General features: G+C 43.1%; 1 protein-coding gene across 1 annotated transcript in view; it reads left to right on the forward strand.

Annotated features, from left to right (window-relative positions):
* TNFSF10 (TNF superfamily member 10) overlaps nt 1-12,263 on the forward strand; it is a 122,099-nt gene that overhangs the window by 33,490 nt on the left and 76,346 nt on the right. Inside the window, exon 2 of the mRNA XM_085635432.1 lies at nt 9,481-9,639. Within this exon, the coding sequence (XP_085491558.1) occupies nt 9,481-9,639 (159 nt within the window). The remainder of the gene's footprint in view (nt 1-9,480; nt 9,640-12,263) is intronic.

Here is a 12,263-nt window from a genome sequence, read left to right on the forward strand (position 1 = left end):
CGGTCGGAAAGACATATAGCCACCCATGCACACTGAACAATAAACCAGAAAGCCTTTTCTGCATACAGCGATAGATGACTTCAGCAGAAGGAGGCATTGGCTGATGTGCTTCGGGGGGGGGCAGAAGGAGGTGTAAAACAGAGGATTACACAGTGATGTGCACTAGAGTAGCATGAGGGATAGTTGTTTGGAGTGTTGGGCCTCAGATATTCACTTGGTGGTGTGCTTGTGGGGAGCACTGGGTGATGCACTTCATGGGAGCTCCGTGTATTGTACCTCAGGGGAGCTCGGACGGACAAACCATAGAGCAGAAATGGGTGAAGTACTGCAAAAGACTGAGGATTACTGTATTCTGTGCTTAAGGGGTGTACTGGGTGATGTGTCACAGGGGAGAAAGTGGTGATTCATCTATTGGGAGTTGTGCTTGATGCACTTCAGGCGAGCACTGGGTGATGCACTGCAGTGGAGCACTGGATGATGCACATCAGGGGAGAGATGTGTGATGGACCTCAAGGGAGGCTCCTCAGGTGTGCACTAGGAGATGCGCTACTGGGTATTGTGCTCTCGGTGCAGTTCATGGGCTGTTTGTATTATGATGCAGAGTGTGACGAACAATAAGAGACACACTTTCTTGTGGAATAGGTGGGCAGATATTACTAGCTTATCCAGTTCAATCAATCAATCAATCAATCAATCAATCAATCAATCAATCAATCAATCAATCAATCAATCAGTAGATTAGTAGAGCACTACAGGGTCCAGCTGATTAGTCAAATAGCCAGGTCTTCAGGGACTTTCAGAACTCTGGAAGAGATGGGCGGTCCATAGATAAAAGGGTAGCCCGTTCCATGTCTTTGCTGCTAGGTAGGAGAAGGAGCCACCTCCAAATCTGCTACGTTGGATCCAGAGGGTGAGGGTTAGAGAAAGGAATGCAGAATGGAGGTGTCTGGTGGACTGGTGGAAGTTCAGGTGGTGGTTAAAGTAGGCGGGTCTGCGGTTGTGTAGGGCCTTGTATGCATGGGTCAGAAGCTTGAACTGGCATCTTTTCTGTGCAGGGAGCCAGTGGAGTTCCCTTAGGTAGGGAGGGATGTGGGTTCATCTAGGGAGATCCAGGACGTGTCTGGATGAGGTGTTCTGTGTCGTTGAAGGAGGAGGTGAGCTGTGATCCTGCTTAGAGAGCACTGCCATAGTCCAGTCAGCGGGAGATGAGGGCCTGGGTGATAGTGCATCTTGAGCTTTGGAGGAGCCATTTGAATATCTTACGAAGCAAGCGGCGGAGGAAGAAGCAGGAGAAGGAGACAGAGTTGACTTGAGTCATCATGGTTAGCTTGTTGTTCAGATGATGGTGGGTCAGTGGGGGCAGGAGTAGGTTCAAGTTCTGAGGGCCACCAGAGTGCATCCCATGGGGAGCTTTTGTTTCCAAAAATCAGTACCTCTGTCTTGTCTGTGTTGAGCTTCAGGCAGTTGTCCTTCATCCAGTTGGCAACGTCTGTTATGTAGTTGTGGACGTTGGTCTTGGTTGTGTCTTCAGAGAGGGAAAGGATGAGTTGTTTGATGTTGGCATAGGATATGATGTTGAGCCTGCCGGTTTTGGCGATGCTGGCCAGAGGTGTCATTTAAGTGTTGAAGATTCCACAGATGATTTCCTTGGGTTCAGAGGTGAAGGGGGGGAAGGCGGGCTTTTTGCGTTCTTCCAGTGAGGCAAGAGGTAATCCACGTGGGAGTGGCTCCTTGGATACCTATGTTGTGCAGTCATGTGATGAGTGTGTGGTAGGAGCCCACATTGAAGGATGCAGAGAGGTCTAGGAGGATCAGAGCTGCAGTCTGGTCTAGGTTGTTGGAAGAGATGGGGTGGGTGGTCTTGAGGGCATTGATCTATGCAGTGGCGTAGCAAGGTCAGGTGGTACCCGGTGCGGAATATTTCTTGTCACCCTCCCCCCGGAGTACAAACTGCAGAGACAGACTTTGTCAGAAATAAATACCCCCTCCTCTTCCTCATCCATACGCTCTCCACCATTTTGTCACCTCCTCAGTGATGACACCCGGGGTAGCCCGCACCCACCGCACCCCTCTTCCTACGCCGCTGGATCTATGTCTTCTTTGAGACTTTGCTCCAGTTGCGATGGGGAGCGTTGAGCAGACTGGGTATGGAGGTCTGTGAGCTGGTGATGTTGATGTGCATGATGGAGTTGTCGGTGCAGGTTAGTTCCATGGTGAGGCTGTACTGGATGCAGTCGCTGGAGGTGAAGATGGGGTCTAGCATGTGGCCTGCATAATGAGTGGGGTCGTGGACAAGTTGGATGAGTCTGATGTTGTTCATGCAGTCGAGGAAATTGACAGTGTTTATGTTATTGTCATTGTTGAGATGGAAGTTGAGATCGCTGAGGAAAATGTAGTTGTTGGAGTCTATGGCAAGGGAGGCGATGAAGTCAGCAATGAAGTTGCAGAAGGCTGGACATGGACCTGGAGAACGGAAGGTGGGAGTCCCCCTGCTGGTGGTTTTGCTGTCTGTTTGGAGTAGGAAGTTGAGGTGTTTGTCTGCATTCTAGGATTTGCATTAATTTCCAATTAAAATGCATGTAATAGAAACCAATTAAAACATTTTGGGACCTGATAGTCTGACTTTTTAGAAAAATAAGAAATATATTTTTGACCTTTTTTACCTACAAGTAATTTGTATGCAGACACAAAGCTGTTCCTGGTTCTATACCATATTAAAACACACCTTTGAAAAGTGAATAGGTCTTGCTACTTCGAAAAAAGCAATGGTATTCACATGTCCTTCAAAAGCTCAAATCTGCACTTTCCTCATTCAGGCCACAGTGCCTTAAACTTTCTCTTGAATGAAGTACAAGTCTTTTCTCTAGCAGGCTTCAGTATCTAAAACTGATACAAGAGGTCCCAATGCTGCTGCCATTTTAGCACCTGCTACTGTTCATATTGTGAGCTACAGGGTGTACACATTAATCCTTACACTCATGCATCTATTCATCCACACGTTACCTTATTCTTGTATTCACCTGCTGCCCACCCACAATACCACACAGATCACTTCAAACTTTCAGTTATAAGCTAGTCCTACTATGTTTGCTGCTAATATTTTTGTGGTTTGAGTGTGCTCTGTAATACGCGCCTGCCACTCTCCATGGGAGTTTCATATTATATTTGGCATTGTGTCACTTCTAATGTGTGTGGGATGTTCAAATGAAGATCAGTTGTGTGACTGCTACTCATTGAGGTGTTCTCGGGTGCTGTTGGTAGTGTGTGAATGGTTGTCTCTGAGGAGTGTGAATGTGCAGTCAATAGTGTGTGACTCCTTGTCTGTAAACATTATGAGCGTGTTGGTGTTAGTGTAAGACTGCTACTCTGTGAGGAATGTGGGAGGGCTGTATGTAATGTGAAATTATCATGTAAGGTGTGAAAGAGTACTGTCGGAGTGTGAGAGGGCCGTCTGTAGTGTGTGACTGCTGGTCTAACAGGCTGTGATGATGCTATCAGTAATGTGAGACTGCTAGACTGAGGGTGTATCAGAAGGTGAATTTATAGATGAGGAGGAGGAGCGGTGAGGGTAAGGGTGGCTGAAACTCACAGAATTGTTTTAGTGGAATCCCACAGAGTTACATCAAAACTACTTAAGGCAGAGTTCCACCAATGAGCGGAAATAGTCATGCCGAAATATCCGCAAGGACGTCACCACATGATGCACCAGAAGGTACAGCTACTCAAGTTGATTTTGCTGCTGCTCGAGTAGAATTTTGTTTGAGCGGGAGCCTTTTGAACGTGAACGCTCGTGAATGCCCGCATTAGAAAAACCTCATGGGACGTCCTCCTAGCAACTGGAAATTGCACTAGGGGATGGCAAATCTTGCTCGCAGTTGCAAAACTTACCGTTCCCGATCATCAAACGGGAAAAAAATCTGCCACGCAGCGATTGTCTTTACAATAATTAAATTTTTATTTGTATACAAAAAATATGGAAATTTGTATTTTGAGGTACATCTGAATAGAATCTCTTAAGAAGCTGATATTGTTTTCAGTAGTATATGAAAAATAACACTTTTGAAGGTGTATTGCTGAATATCTCAGTTCTGTAGATTTCTGACGAATAATTTCACCTCCATTCATTCCAGGCATTTTGGTTAACACGAGTTGCATTCTGGGACTTGTAAATTTGCTCTGCTGTCTGGATGTGTCATACGTGGCATGGGCCACTTGGAAGCTGTGAGTGTCCATACTTGAAAACATTCAGAACACATGAAAGGGTCAAGCAGGTGTGCAGCAGCTGAACAGTAAAACTTCAGTACCTCTCCAGTGGGACTTCAGAAAGGATGTGAAGGAAATGGATTTGCATGACCAGAGGAACAGGAGGGGGCATACTGTGCAGCACCTCTCAACACAAAGTGCTTCGGTGCCCCAGAAAGCATGAGTGCTGGTGGTGGTGCTCACCAGCACAGCCCTTGTGCAGTAGAGTCTCTGGGAGAAGGCCTATGGCGTAGCTGTCTCCATAGCTCCGATATATAAAGAATCGGTTATCTATCATACATACCCAGGTTCTGAGGGACACAGGGTTACCCCATTTCTTTAAATGGTCTTCATAGCTCCAGCACTGGACTGCTTGTGTGTCCAGTGGTCGACAGACACTTCATCCTTCCAATACCAACGCATCAAAATCACCCAACTACCAATGAATAAGGGGGTGGACCCACAAGCCCTCTCTCTCCAGACACCTCTTTATATATACTTTTTGTAAAGTATCAGTAACATGAGGCCTCGCTGCAGGCAGCTGAGGCTGTCTATAGCGAGAGCAAAACAGCCTCTTTTGGGCAGGCACCAATGTAAATTGAAACTGCTAGTTATTAAAAGGTGCACCGATACATATATGTACAACCAGTACACAGACACAAACGCACAGCTGCCTATCTGCCAGATCCCCATGTCATGTGTGACATACAACTAGCAGCTAATCCTGAGTTTTGAGGAAGAAGAAAGTGGAATGCTTAAACTTTAATGGCACACATATGGTAATGGAAATGTCCATGGCAGTGCAACTGGTAATGTCATGGTAATAGTTTAATGGTATACATTTCAGAATACGACATTCTTTGATTTTAAAGTCAGAACCGGGGACGGGGTCATACAAGACTTGCACCACTTGGCACATAAAAATACGGGCAGATAGATGGAAAATAAAAAGACAATTTTTTTAATTATGAAATGTCTTTTGTTGCTTCTAGCAACAGGACGCTGATCACAAATATCCGTTTTTGTTGATTTAGATAATATAAAACATTCAGATCCAGTGTAAAATTGAACATTTAACAGACTTAATACAAAGCGTCCATTAAAACAATGGTAAAAAAGTTTTAAAAAATGTCTACAGTTTATGACACACAAATTCATTAGGTAGTGATCTAATTAAACTGATCAGATCATTAATTCTGAATAAATCATATTTGAAACATATGGGGTTTATAAAGCGGTTCCGAGCTTCTAACAAGACTTTACTGGGACCGACATATAAAACATGTACAATATCTTGAACGCCTCCCTTACATAATTCACAAGATCCTGACTTGTCACTTGTGTCATTCCAGTGTTTAGAGTAAGCTTTTAGTAGTAAGACCCCTAAACGTAGCAGCATCTAATGTGGTGATCTAGTGTAAATCTCAGATATTTTTTAACAATCTTATTCTCTAAATTGTCAGTGAAGAGACAACAGGACACTGGGTGCAGAGCGATGTAAAATAGCTCTGCCAAGCTTCTTGTACCGCTCGATGCAGTTCGGTGGAGTCAAGGCTGAACTTAAAATGGTTGCTGTGAAGGTTGGGACTAGAAACAATATACCAGGTATCAAAGGTGTAATAAAGATAGACTGTCTAAGTAGGCTTGCTACTTTGTACAAAAAGAACAAATCTTTAATAAGACTTTACGGGAAACAGCTTTTACAACGCTGTCATCACAACGCAATGCTATTAGTTGTTAGTACGCGATACCTTTACTTCGCAAGTCATTAGATCGATTCGTTGTAGGGGGCGCTAGGGTATTGGAAATTAATTCCAACACCTTCCCTACCGTTGCCCAAATTGGAGTAGGAATAGTAAATAATACTATTCCTGAGTCCAGCGCGCCCCCTACAGCAAGTCGATCCAATGACTTGCGATGTAAAGGTATCGCATACTAACAACGCAGTAGTTGTACCGACCGCGTTGTAAAAGCACGTGATGTAATAGCATGCGTTGTGACATGCTATATTCAGACAATGGAAATGATGCAATCACTAAAACAATGCAATCTCACACAAGAAAGATAGTTGACAGTCCGCACCCACTTCACACACAATGCAGGGTGTTAGTGATCAATAAGTGTTCACAAACACTGTGCTGTTTACAGCTATTTTTGGATCATGGATGATGGCGCTGCCCACAAACAATGCTCCCGAATATGCAACTAGGAAAATAACAGCAAAGCCACAGAGACAAATTGTCAACCTGAACGCAAACAAGATCCCGCTCCGGTTACAATCCAGTATCTCACTGTTTGCCTTGAAATGTTATTGGTGGAGTAAAAGTTTTTGTCTCCTGGTTTAGGGATATTGTTAGTTGCTACTTTGGTACTTGAATAGCTCACGAACAGGAAGTGCTAGTGACCCTAGTTCAATGGTTCAATTTCCAGGTAGACAGATCAAGGACTAAGCAGTAGCTTTTCCAGCTTCTGGATCTGGCTGCCATGCAATCCAGCTTCTGAATCTGGCTAGCGTTCAACACAGCTTCTAGAGCTAGCTATTGTGCAGTCCAGCTTCTAGATCTGGCTAGCATGCAACTCAGCTTCTGAATCTGTCTAGAATGCAACTCAGCTTCTGAATCTGTCTAGCATGCAATCCAGCTTCTGGATCTGGCTAGCATGCAATTCAGCTTTTGGATCTGGCTAGCGTGCAACCCAGCTTCTGGATCTGGCTAGCCTGCAATCCAACTTCTGCATTTTGATAGCTTGCAATCCAGTTTCTGAATCTGGCTAGCGTGCAATTCAGCTTCTGAATCTGGCTAGCGAGCAGTCCAACTTCTGGATCTGTCTAGTGTGTAATCCAGCTTCTGGATCTGGCTAGCATGCAGTCCAGCTTCTAGATCTGACTAGCGTGCAATTCAGCTTCTGGATCTGGCTAGCGTGCAGTCCAGCTTCTGGATCTGGCTAGCGTGCAGTCCAGCTTCTGGATCTGCCTAGCATGCAATCCAGTTTCTGCAACTGGCTAGCAGGCAATTCACTTTTATGGATCTAGCTAGCATGCAATCCAGCTTCTCGATCTGGCTAGCATCCAATCAAGCTTTTAGTTCTGACTAGCATGCAATCCATCTTCTGGATCTGGCAAACACCAACCAGGTGCTGTGCCTTTGCTGAGCAAGGCGGGGGACCCCTAAGAGAGGCTTTGGGATATATCTACAAGCACTCAATCCATTGAAGATCTTGACGGGCCTGTGTTCATGCCATGCTACATGGAGGGTAGCAGGTATTGGGGCCCTAATAATGAAAAGACCCAGCAGAAATTGGTACATGATGTGTGCCACCCATACAGTAATCATTCAGGTCACCTATACATCTAGATGGATCTTGGGCACCCATAGCTGACAAGTTTCCCAGGTGCATGCATGATGAGCTACTCCAGTCCAGGCCTATTTCATAAAAATAAAAATCTTGTTTCCTGACGACTATAGCGTTGTCTGTTCTTCGCATCTCGAGATTGAGTCCTTGAATGTGATGGCCCTTTCTTTGTCGTGATGATGACCCAACATTTATAAAAGGCCCGAAATGCTATTGGCGGCTCTGGTGACCTAACCCAGAGATGTTATAACTAGTGTAGGTTTTATTTTCAAACTTTTTCCCACAACCCAATGTCAAATACTTTCTTGGGCGCCATCTCTTTGATATACACAAGATTATATGCAAGTGATATATTTTCTCTTTCTTTCCTCACTGTGAGATCACCACTTACCCTGGGCTCCTATTCCTTTTACAATAAGGTTAATTTATGTGTTCCTTATTATAATATTGAATATAGAAATGTTACAAAACCAGACTGAATGGAGTATGCTTTTTGTATCAATGTATAGGCATTAGCTGCCTGATTGTATTCTCCACTACAGCTATGATATTGAATTTATTATAAGATATCTATTTACAATCACAATTTACAACAAACCAAAAAGAAGTTGTCAATTAAATGTATATTTTGAGTTTTATGAGTTGTATAATGTTTCATTCGCCAACCAAGTCTATTCCGTGGATCAAAACACTCCTAATTGCTCCCAACCAGCCATATTATGAAATTACATACCTACTTTTCCTATCACTCTGTCCACCCTCACTCCCTAAATGAAAAATCTGAGTACAAGATGGTAGTCATTGATGGCTACGTCCAGGATAAAGCTATACATATCTTCTGCTTGTGAAACTATCATATAATACTTGCTTTTTATCCATTAGCATATTGCATTCTAGGACTTGTAGTTTACCTTTTAATATTGTTATCATAGGCTTGAAACTAAGTCCCGGCATGCAAGTTGCTTTTTTGCTAAAAAGCTAAGACAGCTGAAGTTCCTACACATGGCATGTGGCCACATGGAAGCAAAAATCATAGTTTTTTCTGGCAGGTGTAAGGGCAAATAAAATAAAATAAAAGTCAGCTAACCCCGGGGCTTAAATTGTGAAAGAATAAATGCCAAGGCCCAAAAGTTTGCTCAGAAGCCAGCGGCCAATCTCAAATGTCCAAGTCGCCAAGTATCAAGGCTTCCTAGTCGTGATTTTATCTTAAGCCTCTTTCATTCTCCTCTAGATACGTCCTCCCCTTTATCTCACTCTTACAGGTTCTTTTTCTCTTCCTTCTTCTTTCCTCCTTGTTGTTTTTCTCTGTCTTGCTCTGGGTCAAGGTCTGATCACCAAAAATGACTACCAGCGGGCCTCACCTGCAACCACCGGCTCAAATTAATCAATCAATCAATCAATTAATCAATCGATCAATCAATCTGTCTAACCCTGAAGGAGACGGCTCATATGCCTGCAGTTAAAAATGTGTCCTACAATTGAAACTAAAAAACCTGGAAAAATTCCAGATGAATAAATAAAACTGTAAATTCTCTAAAATAGCCTTTTTTTTCATTCGCTACTGATACTGAGAAGACAGTGAACCATGTGGCCATTTTATTGCCAACCAAGTGAAGAAAAACTCTACTAATGTTAGTGATGTGAAAACCAGGATGTTTTATTAAACGAAAAATTTACATATTTGAATTGTAAGTGATTTGGTCAATATTTATCTGTAAAAACAGAATGCATCACATCAATAGTATATATTATCATAACTATTTACGGTTTCCTGGAATATCTTGTATGATGTTTCCTTGAAAAAAAAAGTCTGAGTAATGTTGTCCACTCTAGAGAAATTACCATTCATGAAAAGAGCTTCTCTGATGTCCTGTTTTTTTTCCACAGCTGCGAGAGGCATATTCGAAAAGCCATGTGGCGTGTCTGTTGGGGGAGGACCTCGGAGGGTTTCCAAGAACTCTTGAATCAAGGGACGACAAAGAGAGGTCTGATGGTCATGACCCCTGCTGGCAAATCAAGCACCACTTGCCTATATTAATCAAGAAGGTATCTGTACCTGATTGCAAATGATTTTTGTATCTTAACGTAAAACATGATTAATTTTTGTGAAATAACTAATGCCTTTAGAAGTAGTGCTAGCTGTTTCTATAGGCTATGTTACCTCAATAAATTAAACGCCTTTCACGTGCAGATGTGTTCCTGAAATGGCCTTTAAATAGATCTATTCCTGCCAGGTGGCGCCCCATAAGTCCCTTCCTGCACATAAACAATCTCTAAATGGCGTTTTGAAACTTCTACGTGTGCTGCTTAATGCAGCGCACATAGAAATGCAAAATGTCATATTTCTTTTAAATGATTGTTTATGTACAAGAAAGGACACCTTCCCTCACATAAACAATCAATGGCGTTTTGCTGTTTCCATGTGTGCTGCACAACGCATCACACATGACAACAGCAAAAACGAGGAGAAATTAAGCATTTCTCTTCATTGCACCAGGTTTTCCCTGGTCTTAATTTTGGCCCTGCCCCATATTTACGCCACCCTTGTAAATATGGGGCAGCATCCAAATCAATAAGCGTTGCGGTGAAACGCCCACCACAACAGCCAATGCCCTCCCCTTTCACGCTAAGTATAGCATGAAAGGGTACCTTATTTACAAAAAGCCACTCCAAGGGCCTTATGTACTAACACATTTTCCCATAGACACAGAATGGGTAAAACCCTTTGATACATCTGGCCCTAAGTGGCTTAACGCTGCCTTGTAAATAAGGCGAAGCCCCTATCGCCACCACAACGTCGTGAAAAGTGACATTCCTGTGGTGATAGGGGCTTGAAAATATGCCCCAGAGTGCTGCTCTACGAAATCATAGCTGTCAGCTTGTCCACTATTATGAGCATGACCTGCAGGCAATGTTGTCTTTGTTTACTCAACAACATTAAACTTGTTTGTTGTGTTGGCTGAAAAACGGCACTACCTGGACGAAATTCCTATGGCTTATGAACAGGATGTCAACAAGTGGGTTTGTACTTCCAGTGTCGGTGAGAGCCTTACTACGCAGACGTGGGACTGCAAAGACACGTTGGGGAGTATGGAATAAAGCACTTATATTTTCAATGTCATGCAATATCAGACATACCCAATCAAACTTATAACCGCCGGAAGTGAAGGGTTACAGGCATGGTCGGGAGGGGGTGGTAAAATATCACAGCTGCACCGCCAAGTAATGTTTTAGTAACACGCAAATCTATTATGTCACGATTTAAAAAGTGCTGTATTTGTTCATATTTATGTTTACTAAACAGTAGTGCAACACAGCATAGCACCTAAAGTTGTTGCGCTGCGCTTGCTTGGGATATTAATATATTGCACTGGTGCTCTCTTCCGCAGTGCTGGTGCACAAATATGCTGCCTAGCACCACACACATGCACCTTTACAACAGTGTGTGGGCATTGTATCTAGCATAGACTTTGTACTGGAAGGATACACTTACGTTACAAAATACTGTGCCTAGACAGACCTTGACATTTTTCACAGATTACATATGTGCTGTACACTGCAGCAACATGCAATGTGTCAAAGGTTGGAGAAATGAAACAATGTCTTCTCATTCGCACCTGTCTCAAGGCGGAAGGCATTTTTTAGCGCATAGCCTTTTCAAACAATTTTAGTAGATGCGGCTTTGGGTCAAAAAATAATTGGTGGAAGTGTAAGAACGCCCATGGTTCAAAGAAGTGCAAAGCACTATTTGTGTTACTTTACTTTTGTGTGTCTTGCACAAAAAAGTTTTGCGTTGGAAAGTAAGTATGTTATCAACACGTTGCCCCACTTTGTGGTATTGATAGGTCTGCCCCTTGGAGTAACATACCAATGATGTTATGGGCTGTGCAAAAAGTCTCTTTGATGAGAGGCTCAGCAGTGTGCTAGGGCACAAGTGTCAGCAAGCAGTGTCTAGCATAAGACTTCGACTCAAGATACCCCTACAGTAAACATTTCAGCAGGAGGACCAGTGCCCAAGGCTAAGATTTTCAAAGTGTTTAATTATTGGGAAATTATAGGTCACGCTGGGGACTATCCCACAATATTCTGCTTGCCCTTGCTTGCCCTTGGTTTCATTTAAGACCATGCTGGGTTATGCCAGTTTAGTATATTTTGCTTGGTATCAAATATCACATTTTTGCTCTGTTACTTTCAATGTTACACTCCTTGGCATATATCAACAGGTTGTTGGCACTCAGCGGTGCAAAGCATTCTTTATACTGCACTTGTGGCAAATTCTGATACTAAGATATATTAGTGCCAGAAAGCGGATTGACCCTACATTTCAAGCGGCATGGCTTCGTGAAGTGCTGCTGAGTGTTGTGCGGGAGCCCACGAAGAAAGAGTAGTCATTCTTGGCTCTAGCCTTTTAGTTACATCCAAATAGTGAACTTTGAAGTAGGTCCTTTTTGCAGCAACTCATAAACCATAGATCATGCATGTTCATGCAGCATCAGCCATTGTTTCACCCAAACCCACACCCTATAATGTGAATACATAAGGCATCCTTTTGTGGGAAATTAAAGTCACCAATTTATGACCTTTAGAATGCACGTAAATTACCAATGCCTTCCTCACGGTTATCCAGGTATTCCTGATTCAGTATTGCAAGATACTGGGTAATAAGACGC

Source organism: Triturus cristatus, chromosome 11 (genome assembly GCF_964204655.1).
Source record: "Triturus cristatus chromosome 11, aTriCri1.1, whole genome shotgun sequence".
Taxonomy (NCBI): Eukaryota; Metazoa; Chordata; class Amphibia; order Caudata; family Salamandridae; genus Triturus; species Triturus cristatus.